This window comes from Stigmatopora nigra, chromosome 19, assembly GCF_051989575.1.
Source record: "Stigmatopora nigra isolate UIUO_SnigA chromosome 19, RoL_Snig_1.1, whole genome shotgun sequence".
Taxonomy (NCBI): domain Eukaryota; kingdom Metazoa; phylum Chordata; class Actinopteri; order Syngnathiformes; family Syngnathidae; genus Stigmatopora; species Stigmatopora nigra.
The window spans coordinates 3,141,453-3,160,025 of NC_135526.1; the positions used below are offsets into that span (position 1 = coordinate 3,141,453).

At 46.1% G+C, this 18,573-nt stretch overlaps 4 protein-coding genes across 5 annotated transcripts; 1 reads left to right on the top strand and 3 right to left on the bottom strand.

Annotated features, from left to right (window-relative positions):
* Positions 1-736: 736 nt before the first annotated feature.
* nf2b (NF2, moesin-ezrin-radixin like (MERLIN) tumor suppressor b) lies at positions 737-5,329 on the bottom strand. The gene is made up of 17 exons (XM_077740507.1): positions 5,006-5,329; positions 4,743-4,857; positions 4,472-4,597; positions 4,268-4,390; positions 4,122-4,205; positions 3,982-4,050; positions 3,809-3,891; positions 3,055-3,130; positions 2,851-2,988; positions 2,706-2,780; positions 2,521-2,634; positions 2,326-2,448; positions 2,046-2,263; positions 1,877-1,979; positions 1,646-1,809; positions 1,374-1,569; positions 737-1,165 (listed from the first exon to the last, which is right to left on the bottom strand). Exons 2-17 carry the CDS (start codon positions 4,830-4,832, stop codon positions 1,118-1,120), a joined length of 1,830 nt encoding a protein of 609 aa, XP_077596633.1. The 5' UTR covers positions 4,833-4,857; positions 5,006-5,329; the 3' UTR covers positions 737-1,117.
* A 764-nt stretch (positions 5,330-6,093) lies between these two features.
* Positions 6,094-10,537, top strand: mettl27 (methyltransferase like 27). Its single transcript, XM_077740509.1, has 13 exons — positions 6,094-6,122; positions 6,231-6,359; positions 6,814-6,942; positions 7,013-7,148; positions 7,217-7,309; positions 7,381-7,487; positions 8,141-8,203; positions 8,275-8,406; positions 8,966-9,094; positions 9,164-9,299; positions 9,367-9,459; positions 9,532-9,727; positions 10,335-10,537. The coding sequence occupies exons 2-13, from the start codon at positions 6,237-6,239 to the stop codon at positions 10,339-10,341; spliced, it is 1,344 nt and encodes a 447-aa protein (XP_077596635.1). The 5' UTR covers positions 6,094-6,122; positions 6,231-6,236; the 3' UTR covers positions 10,342-10,537.
* On the bottom strand, positions 10,394-11,541 carry LOC144212554 (claudin-4-like). Its single transcript, XM_077740522.1, has 2 exons — positions 11,286-11,541; positions 10,394-10,996 (listed from the first exon to the last, which is right to left on the bottom strand). The coding sequence occupies exons 1-2, from the start codon at positions 11,523-11,525 to the stop codon at positions 10,679-10,681; spliced, it is 558 nt and encodes a 185-aa protein (XP_077596648.1). The 5' UTR covers positions 11,526-11,541; the 3' UTR covers positions 10,394-10,678.
* A 309-nt stretch (positions 11,542-11,850) lies between these two features.
* pom121 (POM121 transmembrane nucleoporin) lies at positions 11,851-17,930 on the bottom strand. Of its 2 annotated transcripts, none has more exons than XM_077740495.1 (13): positions 17,337-17,930; positions 16,659-16,865; positions 16,434-16,583; positions 16,231-16,311; positions 15,985-16,156; positions 15,705-15,793; positions 15,531-15,610; positions 15,345-15,457; positions 15,157-15,256; positions 14,747-15,013; positions 13,183-14,652; positions 12,923-13,003; positions 11,851-12,826 (listed from the first exon to the last, which is right to left on the bottom strand). In XM_077740495.1, exons 1-13 carry the CDS (start codon positions 17,879-17,881, stop codon positions 12,726-12,728), a joined length of 3,456 nt encoding a protein of 1,151 aa, XP_077596621.1. In that variant the 5' UTR covers positions 17,882-17,930; the 3' UTR covers positions 11,851-12,725. The 2 variants fall into 2 exon arrangements, with proteins under 2 accessions (XP_077596621.1, XP_077596620.1); XM_077740494.1 differs by having other exon boundaries at positions 15,133-15,256.
* Between the last annotated feature and the right edge of the window lie 643 nt (positions 17,931-18,573).

The following is an 18,573-nucleotide window of genomic DNA, read 5'->3' on the forward strand; positions in this document are numbered from 1 at the left end:
GTTTTTTTCAAATTTCTTGTCGTTTGTCGTGAGCCAAGACGCGAAAGGCCAAACAAACGAACGCACGTTTCCGCTTAGTTCAGCCCGCGTCTGCACGTGTCCCGGCTAAGTGACAAGAATATAAATGCCAGCAGTTTCCATGGCAACACGGGAGCTTTGTGAGTCATGGGAGCGTCAAATGAATCTTTCCTCTTCCTTTTGAAAAACCGCTGCGACCTTTCATGTCCTCCACATTTCCCCCATTCCTTTGTCACCCCCCTCTGTTAACCCAGTTTTAAGCATTGTTCCACAGGTCCCCAAAGATTTTTCCTACTCCATCACAGAGATGTTAGAAAAGAGGGAACATGACAGCTCGACTTTTCTTGGGCAAAGCAGAAGACAAAATCCAAAACTGATCAATCCAAATGGTACTTGTGAGTCAATGTGGGCTACGGGACACTATTTTGCAGCCCCCCAGCAAGCATTACAAAGATCTCTGTGGTTGCCATAGCAAATGACAAAATAGAATTGAATATGGCCTGCACAATAACCTTGAGTTCAGCTTACAAGCTCAAAACCTGACCTCATGAGGAAATAAAAGTGACTATGTTTACATGGACACTTGTATTCAGATAAATAACTGATTATTGATAATTTTGCAATCAAATACTATCTTGATATACTTTTAACAACCCTAAGTATTATCATGTTTTTTTTGTGAGGGGACAGAAATTAAAGAGACAGTAAGCAGGCAAAATATCATAACAAACGTTGTATTGAAATGCTGGGTACAGTAAAAAAAAGAAAAAAAAACATTAAAATCTCAATGAAGACTTTGCCGGTATCGAATAAAACACTTAACACTTGGCAGTCGCGAGGTGGTAACTTTAAACAGAGAAATAAATAGTGCGAGAAATAAGGAGCGTTGACGGTAGTGCCACTCGAAGGGAAATACTTAAGTAGTTGCAGTAGGTCAGTCAAATGAAAGAAGCAAGAGAGGAAGAAGGAAGGGTTGGAAGTAAGTCAGCCATATTTTTCAAATTCAAAGTGAACCAACAAAAAGGCACATGTTGTGAGCAAAGCCAAAAAGTCTTTTAGTGTCCAAAAACGTCGACATCAGTCAGGTGAAGCGAACTTGTCAGACCTCTTCGAAGAATGCCATTTGGGACATAAAGCCCGAGTTTCTCTAAAAGACACAAAATGCAGGCTGACGTCAACAAAGAGCAGGAGCAGGTGAATGTGCAAATCTGCAATACGTTCTGTAGAATATTGGCTTGTAGTAATGTGATAATTTCACCTAATGACATTTTAACATTATATCAAAGCATCAGCTTGATAGACATGCTACGATGCAATATCAGTACTTTGCACAACAATGATGTTTGGAAGCTTACGTTGCTGTGAGGAATGTAAAGCGGTTCGGGAACGAAGCCCCTGGCGTCGTGGAGCGCGTACACGCTGGCTGCTGGCTGATGAGGAAGATGTTGTTGTTGTTGTTGTTGTTGTTCTTCCAGCTTAAGAGACTCGATCTCAGTCTTCAGTTCCTTCAATTGGTCCTGAAGATGTTTGCTCTTCTCCATGTACTCCAGCCTAACATCCAGAAAAAAAACACATTGTAACATACACAGTGATAAGGGACACAAGGAGAAGGAGACACGAGCCAGACCTCTCGCGCTCAATTTCCATCGAGAGCCTCTTCATATCCGAGTCCTTAAAGTCGAGGCGCGCCGACGCGGCCGAGTCGTAGGCCGAGTCGTCTTCCGCGGCGGCGTAGGGGCCTCGAGCGGAAACGGCGGCGGGAGCGGGAGGAGCCGAATAGGCCGCGATCAGCTGAACAAATGAAAAAAAATGACCTCAGACTTTTCCTTGGGAGAAGGATGAAGCCACCAGCGCATACCGGGTAAGTGGTCTTGGTGATCTCCAGCAGTTTCTGCTTGGCCCTCCTCTCAGCATCTTTCGCCTCAGTGAGGTCCTGCTTCAGGTGGTCCGCCTCCTTCAGTCTGAGGGCAAAACGGGCTTAAGCGCCACCAGGTCGGTCGGTGAGGAGAACCATAGCGAGAACAAACCTCCTCTCCGACTGCTCCACCAGTTTGACGGCCAGCTGCTCGGCCTCCCTCATCTTCTGCTCCATCAGCCGCTTCTCCTCTTTACTCTTGAGGGCGTTGACCTCTAACCTCTGGCGCTCCTGCTCGGCCTCGGCTGCCTTGTGAGCCAGCAGCTTGGCCTCCTCTTCGGCGATCTGCGCTTTCTCCGCCAGGAGGTCGGCCGTCTCCTCCGAGCGCAGCTGAAGGCATGGCGTCGTCGACGATGGGCCGTCTACTCTCGGGCGGCGTGGGCAAAACTCACCAGTGCGTCGTTGGCTAGACGTGCCTCATCCTGGAGCTGGAAAAGACGGCGTTCCATGTCCTCCTTGGCTCGCTCTGCCTCCTCCCGCATCTGTTTCTCCCGCGCCAAAATCTGCCGCTCCATCTAGAGAGAACGCGTGGCCCATGGGGTCAGCGCCATTTTGGCTGACAGGCCCTCAGCTTCTCTTTCCTTCACCTTCTTTCGGGCCTTCTCCTCTTTGGCCTGAGCCTTCATCTGCTGCACCTCAATGGAGTCCACCTTCCTCCTCCGCATGAACAAATCGTGGTTGCCGATGCACAGCTGCAAGATCTGGACAAAAACGGCCATTTTCGTCAACACAACTCTGCCGTCTCGTGGCAAACCGCCCTCGCTCGCCTCACCAACTTGTTGACCCGCAGCTGAGACGAGTAAAACTTGAACACGTCTTTCTTCTTGTCTAGAGGCTTGATGGTGAACTGCGGGGACAAAATGGGTGTCATGTGACCAACCAGGACGAAGAGAGGACGAGCATGGGACGCCGCTCGCCTCTTTTTCGCTGTAAGATATGTTGCGAATGCCGCTCCAGGGAAATGATTTGTTGGGCGTGAGCTTGCTGTTGGGGCTGTAGATGTGAAGGCCTTGGGCGTCCACACCCAAAAGCAAATCGGTGTCCCGCTTGTTTTGCTGCCAAGTAAAAATGGTGTCAGAGGCCAACTATTGCGTGGAATGTAGGCCTCGGCGAGCGCTCACAGTGATGTCGAAGTAGCTGACGCCGTACATCTCCAAGTCCTGCGCTATCTTCAGATATTCCATCTCCGCTTCGTCCCTGCGATGGCAAATACGATTTCTTTATTTCGTATGAAGGTTAGCGCCAGGTGATCCGCATAGTTTGTTGATCAAATGGATTTTAGGTGGTTTTTAAAGAGGAAAAACGTTGTCTTTTTATGGAAAAATAAGATGCTAGTACACAGTTCAAAATAAAATAAGGATGGATTTTCAAAAATGGAACTCAGTATAAAATTAGATGAGAACAAAAAGAGAGGAAAGGATGATTTTAGAAAGTCTAAATGCGCAAAAGCCCCAGGAGAAAAGAACAGCTTCTACCTCATGGGAAGCCCGAGCCAACGTTTACGTAATTCTTATGCAAATGAGGAAGGATGCTTGCATAGAATTGCACACGATGAAACAGGATTGTCTGGTGAGAAGTAAACAACTTATCTTTTTTGGGTTATTGTTAGTAACATAGCTAGAGGAAAGTAGATTTTCTTTACAAAACCAGTACAGCCACTTCAGCACTCGATTTCCCCATAACTAGCTGGGATACGCTCCAGCACCCCCACCATCCTTTTAAAAATGAATGAATACATACAAATACATTTGAACAATCTCAATGATCAGCGCTGACTGTAGTTTGGCTAATAGTTAATAGCATTAGCACAGGTGCAGCAGCAGTGACTGTAGTTTGGCTAATAGCATCAGCGCAGGTGCAGCAAAGTAGTCTCACCTAGCGATGCCCCTGTGCTCAGCATACCAGGCCGTGATTTTCTCCTCCCACATGTCCGCCGTCATCTGGTATTGCCTCAACACCTAACGTGAAAATATCAACAGGGAGATTATCGGGAGTTAGGAGTCAATTCAGGGAAAAAATATATATGGACCACCCCTGTAGTTGCCTACCGTCTTGGGCAGAAGTTCGTCATCCGCCAGAAAGCCCGGCTTGTGGAAGTTGGGGTCGTAGTCGCCGTACTGCCACAACAAAATGTATGCTCACGTCGGGAAAACAAGATAAAATGGTGTCATGATTGAACTGATCTTACTTTAGCTTGGACGGCGTATGAGGCCAGGAGAACAGAAGCTTCTGGAGGGCAGAAAATCTCCTCATCCAAGATCTGTTTTTTCACCTGAGACCAAAAAAAAATGACATCAGCCTAATCCAAAGCAAGCAATCCCTAAACTAAATCACCTGTAAGAAAAAAAGGTGTTGTGTGATTTCTTGAACCAGTTCTTCTTCCACTTTCTCTGGGAAAAATTTAGCCAAGAAGTGAAAAGTGATGGGGGAGTCTTTCGGAACCTCCTGGTCCAGAACCTGAGTGGGCGGAGCATGTTGAGAAACTGAACCACAACCATCTGATCCTGTTTTAAATTCCTTGTATTACTGGACACTCACTCGCTTGTCCGGTTTGAGCCAAGCGTACGTGTCCTTGACGGTGTAACGAAGGCCAAAAAACCAAGTCTCCCTCAAGCCCACTGTGCGACACACCAGGTCAAACAGGTCTTTGCCCTTCCACTTCATCTGGAAAAATAACACCATAATTGACATCAATATAAAGTCAATAATAAACCATCCATCCACTGTTGACCAATGCAAAACCCACCTAGTCAATGGTAGCCTAAATTAAAATAAATACATGCAAGTATATATTTGGGAGTCGTCCTACCTCACAGCTAAACTCCATCTCAGCATCCATAGTGCTGACTTTGACTTTAAAAGTCTTGGGTTGCTTCTTTTTCAAGCCTAAAATAGACATTTTGTGACGGGGTTGGTAGAAAAACCTGCAAGGAAGCAAATAGCTTTTTAAGAAGCATTTTTACGCTTCGGGACAAAGCGTGGGCTTTCCACGTCATGTGAGCACAGTAAAACACCAGCAATTATCTCATAATCAAGAACAAAAACACTTTCAATGTTGGAAAGGCATATTACCGGGGAGAAATGGGCAATGTTTGTGTCGATCAACGACGTTTTACAGACTTTTTTTGGTCTGTTTGGCCAAGCGATGCTAAGTCAAGCTAACTTGCTTCAACTAAAGCACAAAAACACATCGTAAGCTACTCAAACAACAAGTTAGAAACTTGTTGCGCACCTCCATGACTAAATCCAAACATAAAGTGACAGATCGTCGGAGTTTTCTTTATTTAATTAGCCAAACTGCTACGGAAAAATTACTACTACTAGTTCGCGTATAGCAAAAGTTGAGGAGGGTGAGAAACCAAGATTGTTTTGACTTGGAAAGAGAGAAGCGTCCTCTACAGGTAGAATTTCTAACTGCAGCTTGCTTGCGGCATTGTGGCTAAACGTCTGCCGTATTGAATGTGACATAGTGTTGGTTTCAACTTTCTACCTTGAAAAGAGTCAAATCTTAAGTGCAAGTGTCTCGACATAACAAGTTCTTAGTTGTTATATTTAAAAACTAATATTTTATTTATTGCACAGAATCAGAACATTAAGAATTTGTAACTAAACCCTAAAACCATTGATGTCAATTTTGTTTTACTATATCATTGCAGATACCACTACAATACTACTTAATGCTTTTGCCACTAGTGGTATTTATAGTCTACATACTTTTGAGCAAAAGTAAGTATCGACAAGACCAAACAATGACGTTCACAATAGATCCCTGCTGGGAAATGGAAATTCCGAGAAAGAATATGCACACCTAGTGGGGGTTACCTGTTCATCATTTTTGTGAACACACCCAATGGGGTGTCAACAATTAAAAACAAAAAAAATCCTACCTCCTTCCAACTCATCAAGCTTTGTCACGCAATTTTCTTGGGTTATTACTTACAATTTGCACAAAAAAGGGTAAAAAGTTGCACTCACAATGTCCCATACTTGCACTTAAATGCTGTTCAATATGGACTGTATGGACCAAACAGTCATAAACATTGAAATGTAAAGTAGTCTTTTGGAGTGTGTGACATTTGAGGCATTGGGTGTGTCCCCTTCAAGCGATGCAAGTCAATCTGCATTAATATGGCCTTAACTTGACTGACTGCCACAGCTCACTCTCTCACTCTTGGTTTTGCTCGCCAAGGTAAGTACATCTCCAAAGTTCTCTTTCTTGTTACAAAAAAATATCAATGTCATTTTGGTTTTTCCTTCACACTATTTTACCACATTTTGCTTCTCGTTTGCTGTACAGATCACAATGTCGTCTTCAGATCCTCGCACGTTTGCAATGGCCAAAGAGGCCATATTGTCCATGGCTGATGATGGCACGACAATGGAAAAGATGCAATTCTATGACCGTTGGGCCCAGACTTACGAACAGGTCTAAAAAAAAAAAACAAGCACACTACATTACCGGCATGTGTGTTGTCACATGTAAAACTTCCTCAAATGCAGAATGTTGTAATGCAAGATTTCTTTAATTTACTGGCTGGAATTTATTACAACTGTGGGCGTAACATATGCAACTGAAAAGAAAAACACTAGTCGCTACAAGTCAGCTTCTTTCTTGGCTGCCATTTCCAGTTGACGAATGGCCCCTAATTTCATCTTTTTGAACAATTCAATGCTTGATTGTCAAAATCTAGTTCCTCAAATACATGTTGGATGCCAAAAAAAGTCAAAAAATCTTTAATCAAGACAATTTGCAACATTTTCTGGGCCATTCTTAGAAACAATGGTAGAACACAATTCAGTTCCTATGTTTTTGGGAGAATATATCCACCAGAGGCTCTTCCTATATATTTATTTACGTGTTTGTGTTATCCGTTCAATAGGATATCGATCTTGTTGAGTACTGCGCTCACAAACAGGCAGCCGCCAAGGTCTCTGCCCATTTCAGTGGCGACCGCCAAGCGGCGACAGTGTTGGACGTCGCCTGCGGCACGGGCATGGTGGCCAAAATGGTGGGCTCCGTCTTTGACTTGAGTCAACGGATAACGCCGTCGGGTCTTAGTCATCCATTCTTTGACACAGATGAAGAAAGAAGGATTCCAACACTTTGTGGGCGTGGACGGAAGCGACGGAATGTTGCAACGAGCCCGACAAAGTGGGCTGTACCAGGATGTCAAAAAGGCCCTGATGGGAGACAGGCCCATTCCTGTTGCCTCAGGTACTCCTATTCAATTAATTCCATCCAGTGGGAAGAATTGATTATCTGTTGATTTCCTACAATCGCAGATGAATACGACGTCGTGGTTATTACTGGCGCACTGAGCGCCAGTCATCTGCCGCCAAAGATTATCCGGGAGCTGTGCCGGGCCGCCAAAGCGGGTGCGCACTTTTTTTTTTTTGGACGCCGGGTGTCGCTTTGTGACCTCTGATGTGAAATTTTGACCCCACAGGAGGCTTCATATGCATGACCGGGAAGGCTGATGGCGAAAACCGGAGCTACAAGGAGGCTTTAGAAGAAGAGATGAAACAAATGGAGGACGAGGGACTGTGGCGGAAGGTAGATGTCACCAACGTGACTTCATGGCAGCGTGACTTGATCGACGAGCAGGATTACATGTCTGGCTGTGTGTATCTTTATCAAAAGCTCTAATATGAAGCAATGCTGTAGCTGGAGGGGCATAGTGTGAATAAACACTTTACAACCAGATTTGTGGGAAAATATCATGTCGTCATCAATACTGGTGAGGTATTTTATCCTTTTAGAAGTTATTAATATGTTATATAACTGTCAAAAATCAGACCAAAAAGAGTTTCTGTCTATAATTGCTAAAAATAAAATAAAATAGAAGGCCTACTACACCATGCCAACGGTTCAATAAAGTTTAGGAAATGAATAAAATACTTTTTTTCTTGACAAAATAGATTGCATTATACTACTAAGTTGGAGTGAAGTTGACTATCAATGTGACACAAATAAGTGTTAGTTACTATTTTGCCTACATGCTTTGAAACCAGCCAAATAAAAAAAATGAACAGTAAAACGTAAAAGTAACAAAAAAGAAAGCAAGTACATTGAGGAAAGCACAGTAAAAAATGTTTGACATTTATTAAAAAAAAATGTTTGACACATTCAATACGGCGGATACAATGACGTTTTTTTCTTATGAAGAAATAGAGATCTCTTTACTCATTAGGTCTACGGTGTTTTAGACAGTTGTAAACATCGACGGCATTGAACCTGACGCAACACACCTCAAGCCTTTTTGCCGTCTTGCTAAGGTAAGCACAACACGACCAAATGTGCGATTTATATTTATTTAGATGTCTTTTCTTGCTTGATAAAAGGCGTTGGAGCGATGTCCGCGAGCGAGCGCACGTTTGAAACGGCCAGGGACGTCATCTTATCCGTACACAGTAGCACATCCAGGCCGGACCAGATCCACTTCTACGACCGCTGGGCCAAAACCTACGAGCAGGTTGTCCTTGACCATAAGCGCACTTGCAAAAACTGTCAACTTATTCAGTCCTCCCGGTCCAAATGGACAAAACGTCTGTAACCATTTTCCATCCAAATATATACACCAATATTAGCGTTCAGAGTTAGTTTACATAGTTATGATGAATATTTTCATATAACATAGAATATCTTCAAAAATGAGTTTAAAGTTTTCTTTTCTATATGTGCCGCTAACTATGAAACATGTTTTGGAATGCTGGGCTTGTTGATTTTTACTTTCTTTTGCACAAAGTGGGGGATACCCTGAATTGGTGGCCAGCCAATCACAGGGAGAATAGAGACGGACACCTTTGACGCCCACATAATGCATCAAAAAAAGAAAAAAGAAAAGAAATGCATACAGGTTAAAGTGCCAAGTAACACTAAAATTGCTAAAAAAAATACTGTTTAACTCATTGCATGCCATTGATGGCGACTGAAGGGGTTAATGTGGTATTGGGGTAAAATATTAATAAAGAAACAATCACATCAAGCCAATTAAGATGACTAATTGCTACTTTCCTGGGTTCAACCAACAGGACGTGGAACTTATTGAGTACCGTGCACCCGAACTGGCAGCGTCCCTAGTCTCCGCCCACTTCAGCGGCGATCACAGAACAGCAGTGGTTTTGGATGTGGCCTGTGGTACGGGCATGGTGGCCCAGATGGTGGGTTGTCATCTGAAGTATAATCCTGCAGGTTGACTTTAACAGGTCTTCATTTTTTTGTGCTACAAGATGAAGCGAGATGGGTTCCAAAACTTTGTGGGCGTGGATGGTAGCGAGGGCATGCTCCAGTGCGCCAGAGACAGTGGGCTTTACCGGGATCTCAAATTGGCCATGCTCGGCGACCAATCGCTCCCCATCGCCCCAAGTAAGCCATTCGTCAATATTTGTGCTACTTATTATTTTGGTTCAGGTGTAACTCCTCCCCCCCGCAGATGAATTTGATGTGGTGATGATCGTTGGCGGTCTGAGTGCGAGTCACGTGCCGGTGAAGGTCATCCGCGAGTTGTGCATGGCCGCCAAGAAGGGTGAGCACGCTTTTTTTAAGGGCGTTGTTGTTGCTTTTTAAACTGTGGATGCTGACTTGCATGAGCCCACAGGGGGGCTCGTCTGTATGACCACCCGGAGTAATGAAGACAACCTGGACTACAAGGCGGCCTTGGAATGCGAGATGGCGCAAATGGAGGGCCAGGGACTGTGGCGACCCATTGATGTGACTCACGTGACTGATTGGGAGCGAGGGGTAACTGACCATGAGAGGGGTTACATCTCCGGATTGGTATATCTCTTTCAAAAGCTCTAAAGCAGTGATTTTCAAACTTTTTTGGCCACCGCCCCCTTCACCGCCGGACCAAAATGCCAACGCCCCCCTCTTTACCCCTTTCCAACGAACGAAGCTTAAATAAATAGAAGACAGGCGCCTCAGATATTATTCGCTAATTTCGTTTCTTTTAATAGACCAATGCGCAGTTCACCTGGAATCATAAAAATTGATAGCTGATGCATTAAGCCGGTCGCTGTGCGCATACGTCTGTGGTTAAGCGTTGCCGGCGCGCTATTGTGTGCTCCTCTGCGGCTGACTGGATGGTGGTGGTTTCCCCAGTCGCCTGCATCGACGATAAACTCGCGACAATTAGTGATATACGGTATATGCGCGCTGCTTGTGAGCGCTCGAGCAGACAACGTTTCTTGTTTCAATAAAGCTTGTTTTTTGTCGACTTTTTATTACAGACAATCAATTTTTCCGGTCTTTCTACAAACACCAACGTCACATTTTACTGTAATTGCTCCATCGCCCCCTTCACTATTTCAACGCCCCCCATTCGCCTGTTTATTCGTCAGCGCCCCCCTGAAAGTTCACACCGCCCCCCGGGGGGCGGTACCGCCCACTTTGAAAACCACTGCTCTAAAGTATAATATAGTAGAAAGTAGTACTAGTACCTGATAAAAATGGAATAAAAATGACTTTACAGGACCTTTTATTCATTTTAGGCTCTTTGACAAATGTTACTTTGCTACACTCAATCTTGTCTTGATTGAAAAAAAAGTAAAATATCTTTAAAAGTCACAAAAGATACATAATAAAAGATCTTAAAAACGTTTCAATTCAAAGCCAAGCTTAAACTACTTGATTGTTATTTACAAGTCATATAAAAAAAAAATCATCTGTGGCTCTCGAGCCACATGTGGCTTTCCTTCACTACCACGCTATAACAACTTCCAAAAAGTCTAAGCGATAGCCCCAAGTCAGCACGCGTACACAGAGCACACGACGACCCCCCCGATGACCAGCAGCGCCCCCGAGGCCCAGCCCACGTAGATAGAAGCACCCAGTTCTCCGCGCCGCTCCTCAGAGGGCAAGGGGTCAAAGAACCCAGTGACGATGGCATGCGCCGACAAGCTGACGGGGATCAGGCACAGGACCCCTGCCAGGATGAAGACCACTCCCGCAGACAGCCCCACGTTGTTCTTGGTGGGCCAATCGTGGCGCAGGAAGGACGTTCCGCGGGCCCCCAGCACGCTCAGGCCCAGAGCTAGCACCCCTACTCCCACTGACGCGCACACCTACAAGAAAACCTTTCAACAATTAGTTTTATATTTTCTACCTGCTAACTAAAATTGCTAATTTATACCAATCATGCCTAGACAATTTAAAAATATGAGGGGGTGCTGGAGCCTATCCCAGCTAACTATGGTCTGAAAACTGTCAAAATGTATTGGGGGGAGGCACAACTGTCGGTCAGTGGCCATTATTGGTCGCCCGTCAAATAATGGGACGTCTATTGCCGTTAACATACGAGTGGGAGCCAATCAGGACGTTCCGAGTAGCCAACGTGATAGTGGCAATACACACCAGCGCCCTGGAAGCCTGCAGGTCTCGCGGAAGAGCCAAGACAGAGTCGTAGGCCTTGCACTGCGCATGGCCCGTGCTCTGGATCACGCAGTTCATCCACAAGCCTTCCCAGAAGACTTGAGCCGTCACGATGCTAGAGCCCACAAACGCAGACACCTTCCAGGCGGGTAGGCCGCAGATCAGGGCAGTGCCCAGCAGACCCAGAAAGCCCAGCAGCACGCCCACCAGCTGAGTATGCATGGTCCCAGTCCACAGCGCAAGTGAGAGAAGCAAACTGAAACTTTCCTGGTCCTATTTCTCACTCAACCTGTTTTTAGGAGGAGCCAAAACAAAGGAAACATGCCTGCACCAAAATAATTCTAAATGTGGTTGTTTTTATGCCTTTTAACTTTTTTCCAATTAGATGAGAAAATGCAGTTATTTAGCCACCAATTCCCATTCATTTTTGCCATTAGCAAAAACACAAAATTAGTGTATATATTTTTATTTTATTATTTATTTATTTTTATGCATTTGTGTAGCCCTTAATAAAAAGAAATCAATTAGAAATCCACACAACAACATGTTTTGAAATCATTGGAACATCCAAAGAATTTTTTTTTATTAAACCATCATTAACAAATCAGGAGCAGCGTAAATGAATAATGAAAAAGACGCTAAACTTTTTTTTTCTTCCATGACGCTGTTTTGGATTTGTCCGGTAAAATCGTAATTTATAATGATGAATGGCTAAATCAGTAGCTTAAGTAGCCGCCTAATGAACAAAAACTCTTCAAGGCAGATCATTAATTACTCAGTGCCCATTTTCAATAGAGGTAGTTTGGCACTAAAGTCAAAAAAACTTTGCTTTGGTGTGTCAGTCACCCATTGTAGTGGTGAGGCATTCAAATTTTCAGGAATTCCGAGTAACCTCTTTTAAAAAAAAAAGTGTAAAAAGATGCCATCATTGAATCAAAAGCAATGCGTCTTTCTCAGTTTTCACAAATTTAGCATTGCACAGCTAGCTGCGTTATACTGTAGAAAAATAATGTGGATTGTTTGCGTTTTAAAAAGGAATGTAACCACAGGAGGACGTTTGGGAATGTTTACAGCCAGGAACACATGTAAAAAGATTGCTGCAAAAAGGGGATGCGACATTTAAAAAAAAAAAAAGCGAGCTGCTTGGGCTTAACGGCGTTGACGTAGTAAATCCATGTGTTTGCGCACGCCTACGCTGTCACTTTTCGGGCTTCACGAGTTCGCTTCCACACGTTTCAGTCTGCGTAGAAAAATAAAAGCGTTTTCTTCTCGAGATCACGTCCGACAAGGGGGGTGGGGTACGATATCAGAAAACTACTCCGTTACCCCTCCTTCTTCCCAAGTGAATGTGGTTCCACACATCCTTGTCAACAAGACGACCAGATGTCGAAAAACCGTGGTATGGTTTGTGTCAGGACACTGTTACTTCTTCCTGTTGTGTTGCCTCCTTGCTTGCAGTCTCTGCCGTGCCCCGGTCGGTTTGGGGCTTGCCCCGATGGAGAAGGAGGGGGTTGCCGGGGAGCCTGATTAAAAAGACAGAGGATGTTTGAAATACAAAGAGTTGTACCTTTACTTATGAAATTAGTTGCTTTCAGAGGTTTTTGTAATTTGGATTTTACCATATGGAACAGCATTGAAGCCCTGACTTCCAAAGGGACTCAGACTGGAAGCCCCAGGAGAAAATGATGGAGTGGAAGTAGCTGAAAAACAGTCACAAAATGATACTTGTGATTAAGATTGACAAACAGAAAATTTCACAATTTTTTTTACTATCTTTTCAAATTGCCTTAAAATAAACAGTAGGTGACATTAAAATCTAACTTTAAATTAACAGCAGAGGTATGAATAGAGCCACTGTGATGCCCAATAGATGACTCACCGGCGGCAGCAAAATTGAAGCTCCCCATCTGTGGCGCCGGAGTATTGGCAACGGGCATTCCGAACTGCGGTTGCGAAACGGCAGCGCCAAAATTAAACCCGCTGGAAGCTGCCGGCGCCGGGACCGAGGGGGTCTGCTGAGGAGCGGCGCCACCAAACGCAAAGGACGGCGCCGCGCTCTGAGTCTGAGCGGCCTGGCCGAAGCCGGGCGCCGCCGAAGGTGTGGCACTGCCGCCAAAGGCGAAGCCGGTCGAGCCGCTGCCGAATGCCGGTTTGGTGGGCGTCATAAAGCTGGATGGCGCGGTGGCGGCCCCGGGAGCGGCTGCCGACGATCCCCCAAAGTTAAATGGCGTCGGGGCGGGATTGGACGTGGGCGCGGCCGTCGCTACGCTCGCACCAAAGGTAAAGGGTTTAGGAGCGGCTGCCGTGGAGCTGAAAGTCGCCTGGGGTGCCGGAGCCTGAAATGAGGGCTTACCGAAGGCGAAAGTGGATTGGGTCGTGGTAGTGGCGCCGGCGTTCGTGGTGGTGGTGGTGGTAGAGGCGGCCGCCGCCATTGCAAAACCTCCAAACGAAGCCGTTGTCGTGTTCTGACTGACTGCAGTCTGACCAAAGGAAAACACCTTCTGGCCAGGGATTTGAGCGGTTGGCTGCGCAGCTCCAAATGCGAAGGCGCTACTGGCGGGGGCGGCCACGGGGGTCGGGGCCGCTGCAGTTGTGGTGGCGATAGGTCCAAACGGAAAGCCCGTTGTAGGAGCTGCCGAGGAGGTAGCGCTCGCGCTAGCCGCCGAGGATGGAGCCGACCAGCTTCCAAACATGGATTTTGGGGCCGGCACAGCGGCAGGGTGCGTGACACTGGCGGCGGAAGCTGTGGAGGCTGCCACGGTGGGGGTCATTCCTGGGAAGAGTGACACGCCGGCGTTGCTGCTTGTGGTGGTACTGAATATCGAGGAACTTATGGGTGCTGTGGTAGAACTTGGGTACGGGGGTGGGGGAAAAGAAGCCCCCGTGCAACTAGAAACAACTGTGGAGGTGGTTGAGGGTGTGGAAAGGGGCGGAGCAAAGCCAAAGATTGGCTGGAAATTTTGGACTAGGGGTTTGCTCTCCACGGATGTGACCGCCAATGGGGATGAGGTGGCGGTGGTAACTGCAAATATGGGTTTAAACCCCGACGGGAGCAAAGGATTGGCGGGACTAAGCGACGCGCTAGTGACCGGAGCGGGGTTAGAAGCCGAGGACACGGCAGGAAGACCAATCTGACCGGACATTCCGAACGGGCTGGGCGCCGGTAGCGACGGGGTGCTGTTGGCGGGTTTGGAAATCTGGCCCAAGACCTGCGTGAAGGCAGAGGGCTGGCCTACACTGCTTGAAGGGGGCTGAGCCTCAGAGACGGGTGGCGGCTTTGGAGAATCTGTTGTGGTCTGTGCTCCCAAGTTTAAGACTGGAGGCGGTACTGACAATGCGGGTGCAGACACTGTGGACAAAATAAGCCAATAGGTTAAAAAAATTGCACTTTGAAAAGCTTTGCTAGCTTAAAATTTAGAACGTTGACGTTTTTAACAGTGTACCTATAGTGGTGCTAGCAACAGAAGTGGTATTCACAGGACCCTTTGTCTTCAGAGCTTCCAAGAGTGGGTTTGAGACTGCAGGGGTTGGGGAAGGATCCAGGTTGATGACTAAGGTGGCCGGGCTGGATGTTTTGGGCAGAGGGGCAGCCAGGAGGCTACTCAAGGTGAGGGTGGAGGAGGTGGCAGTGGTGCTCTTAGGGGCTAAGATTGTGGGCAAGGCGAGAGTGGTGGAGGACACTGGTGCAGTGGACTTCTCGGGTTCAAGTGCTAAGGGAGCAGACAAAAACTTTTAAGATGGTTTATCTTGTGACAGAGCTATTGAATATGTATGGTGTCAATGAACATTGGGTAAAGAAAAAATAAAATATGCGCACTGTAAATCCCACCTAATGTATTTGAAGTCAACTCACAGGGTGTCTCCAGGACCTTCTGGATCTTGTTGATGGCGGCCTTCTTTTCTTCATCCAGATCCTTCACAGTGATGTTGTATCCCAGCTCAGGCGGCGGGGGCTGCAGAGCAATAAATGGAGAATTCCAGAATCTAAACACCATTTTAAGACTCTTTCCAGTTCTTTCAAAATACAGGTCATTTGCTTACCAGTGTGATTTGGTCATCCCGGTTGCTGCACACCAATTGGATCTTACGTTTTCTGTTCCCACTACCACCGGCAGAGTTTGATGAACTTGTGACTGGGACTGGAGTCTGTTTGGCTTCAAGTAAATCACACAGTCAATGCAATATATACTCTCACAAGGTTTTAGGGCAAAGATGGTGCAGACTTACAAGTGAGAGCTACTTTGTCCGACGGGGTCTTTTCTGATCGGACCGATGATGCAGAGCTGGGAGAAAAGTAGTCATCCTCTCTGGTAAAACCAAGCAAAAGCAAGCTTTTGTTCAGTACGTCGCCCTTACGACAGTGTAGGAGTTAAATGGAGATGCTTAAGTGTGCGGACGAACCTTTGCCTCTTGGTAGCAGTGTCTGGTGTCTGAGAGCGAGATGAAGCTGGGCTGGACATCGGCGAGCTTGGCGCAGACGGCTTCTTAAACTGTCAATGTAAGCAGATGGTTAAAAGCTTGAATGGATTAAAAAATACACTAAATATGGTGTCGATTTTGACTGGAATCAACGTTCATTCACCCTTGCCAGTCAAAACAGACTGGATGTTTAGTGCCGTCAACATTTTGGATCTCTGCCATTGCAGCAGTTAACATAGCATGAAAAAACGCAAATGTTTACCTGCGATAGGCCCAGAGTGGAACTGTACGAGCTTTGGATGGGGTTTCTCTTCGAACCCAGTGTCCCTCCGGGGGAGTGGACTCCACTGGCAGAGCTGACGGATGACGTGCGGGACCTTTTCAATGTATAATCCTCCACCACTGAGACAATCCCTCGTTTTAGGGTTCCCGGTCTAAAGAAGGATGAAAATCATGTACATCAATTTGACATCAATGGAAAGTAAAATTGAGTTGTGTTGAGACTTACTTAGGAACCAATTGTGACGGCGCGCCATTGGGCAAAAGGGGCTCAAAAGCCGAGTGAGCGCTTCCGCCACTGTCGTTACGCCTGAAAAACAAATGTGTTAAAAAAAGAAAATAAGCGATTATTTCCCATTTGTTGTTTTAACTAATCGAGGGATTGAGAACATGTTCGACTGGGAGTTTTAAATGTAATTCTAGTCTGTTTACCTTCTCTTGCTTTTATGCTCGGCAATAGAGATTCCATCCGCATCCTCGACTTCGCGTTTTCGGCTATCTTTCAACACCTTAAGGACACTCTCTCTGGAGCAGGGGTCGTCCGAGGTCCCGGGTGCAGCTGCGTAAGTCAGACGCTCCAAACTGAGAACAAAAACAAAATCAACCCTGTCAGACAAATAAATACACAATTACTCCCTGGCAACTGATAAATCATACCTTGGGTTGTTTTGGTCAGGCCTGGCGATCTTCATAGTGACGGGACTGCGGACAGCGGGGGAATTCCGGGGAGTGAGGATGCTCTTCTTCCTGAAGCCATCCCAACTGGCGACAGGCACGAGCCCCATCGGAGAAGTACCCATCTGCTGCAGGGGGTAGTGCCGCTGGGGGGTGATGTTGAAATGCCCAGTTGTGTCGGATGGCTCGCTGACAAAATGAAATGGCAATGGTAAACATTTGTTGTGTACGTCATGTTTCATGATCATAAATGAGAACCCGTGTTCTATTGCCTTGAATTGTTTTAACAAATGTCCTTATAAAAACTTAAAATGCATTGATGTTAGCGCTTTGGCTTTTTAGTACACATTGATTCCATTAAACTGGGAGGGTTGGCATAGAATAAACTGAACATTCATTCACAAGCCACCCAGTTCACATACAAGTGTTGTGCTTTTGAAATATTGTTTTCCCCAAGTAATTTATCATTCAATACCTTGTCCTGCGGGGGCGCCTTAAAACTTTTCTGAGAGCACACCCCATGACTGGGTTTTGCCTTTGGACACCAGATGACTAAATACCTATCTGGACAGTTATTGTGGTTTGAATTCAGTTATATACCGGAACCCCGTGTAAGTAATAAAGGGTCCGGCGAGCACACAGTACTTTAACGGAACATACCCAGCAAATGACAGCCGTCGGTTCGGGGTGTAGACAGCATGGTTGGGTCTGGATAACTTTTCTCGCAGTTGATCCCGAGGGTTCCGGACCAGTCTGGGCCTCCCGAAGTCGCCGGGCGGACTTTCCGCTTTGGCAATGTAGCTCCCCATGAGAAAGTCCCCGGGGCTAAAAAGACTCGTGTCGCTGGCGACGTGCCCCCCGCGATATACAGCAGCGTCAGCCGGTCTTTGACTAAAAGCTCCTGGCGACGATCTGTGTAGCTCACGTCTGCCGACGTCGTGCTTGTTTGTCCACCGGGACACGACGGGCACGTCGCTCACCCACCAGTCCCAAAAGCGGCGGAGGTAGCCGGTCTGGGCGCGCAGTCCTGGGCGAGGATTGAGGCCTAATCGGGCGGGAAGCGGCGATCCGCGACACAGGAGACACGCACCGCCACACAGGGCGAGAGTTACAACAATGTATAAAAAGGAGGGGAGTAAATAAAGGGCTAAACTAACTATGCCTAAAGCAGAAAGAAGCACTACTTTTCTATCTCTAGGTGACATGGCGGCAGCGCGCCCATCATGCTGCTCGATACGAATGCTGCTTCTTTAGCGGAGAAAGCTAAAAGAAACTTTGTCGTTTGGTGCGACAGCGCTGCATTGCGAGTAGTAGTGGTATTACAACAACACGGGCCAAAGGCGAGGGGCCAAACAAGGTTATTTATGTATATAAAAACAAATAAAGACATGACAACGTTGACCAAAACAAGCATCCATTCATTTGATAAAATCACTTTAGATTTATATATATATATGACTTGTGTGACACAAGTGTATATTATGAACTAAAACAAAACACACAAACACATGCATTTTATTCAGATCAAGTGAAAGAATAGAACTTGAGAAATTATACTTATGTTTTCAAAATTGAACTTGTATAATTGAACCTTTTCATATTATTTACAGGCATCCTGTAATGACACATGCACAATGGCCTCACATTAGTTCTTGTTGTCTTCGCTCTTTTTCACTCAATTTCGACATTTGAACCTCAAAGGTTTTGTCGAAAGCGCTGTAGTCTACACGGAAGGCGCCTTTCTCCAACGATATGCACGACTCAAAGCGGTGGCCCCACAGGACCTCGTCCTCCGTGTAGGACGTCCTGGCCTGGCAGGTCATGCCTAAGAAAGCAAAGAGAAATTATATTTAATCAACCTCATAACTGTGTTCTTCACCGCCAAAGGTGAACGTTG

Coding starts and splice junctions, on each gene's coding strand:
- LOC144212554 (XM_077740522.1), bottom strand. CDS start 11,525: ATGCATACTCAGCTGGTGGGCGTGCTGCTGGGCTTTCTGGGTCTGCTG. Junction 10,997..11,285: donor TGCAGGCTTCCAGGGCGCTG/GTGTGTATTGCC, acceptor GTTTTCTTGTAG/GTGTGCGCGTCAGTGGGAGT.
- nf2b (XM_077740507.1), bottom strand. CDS start 4,832: ATGTCTATTTTAGGCTTGAAAAAGAAGCAACCCAAGACTTTTAAAGTC. Junction 2,989..3,054: donor TCAGCTACTTCGACATCACT/GTGAGCGCTCGC, acceptor TTTACTTGGCAG/CAAAACAAGCGGGACACCGA. Junction 2,264..2,325: donor GTCTAGCCAACGACGCACTG/GTGAGTTTTGCC, acceptor CCATGCCTTCAG/CTGCGCTCGGAGGAGACGGC.
- mettl27 (XM_077740509.1), top strand. CDS start 6,237: ATGTCGTCTTCAGATCCTCGCACGTTTGCAATGGCCAAAGAGGCCATA. Junction 7,149..7,216: donor GCCCATTCCTGTTGCCTCAG/GTACTCCTATTC, acceptor CTACAATCGCAG/ATGAATACGACGTCGTGGTT. Junction 7,310..7,380: donor GTGCCGGGCCGCCAAAGCGG/GTGCGCACTTTT, acceptor TTGACCCCACAG/GAGGCTTCATATGCATGACC.
- pom121 (XM_077740494.1), bottom strand. CDS start 17,881: ATGTCACCTAGAGATAGAAAAGTAGTGCTTCTTTCTGCTTTAGGCATA. Junction 16,584..16,658: donor CCTGACCAAAACAACCCAAG/GTATGATTTATC, acceptor TTTTGTTCTCAG/TTTGGAGCGTCTGACTTACG. Junction 15,794..15,984: donor CCACTCTGGGCCTATCGCAG/GTAAACATTTGC, acceptor TTACATTGACAG/TTTAAGAAGCCGTCTGCGCC.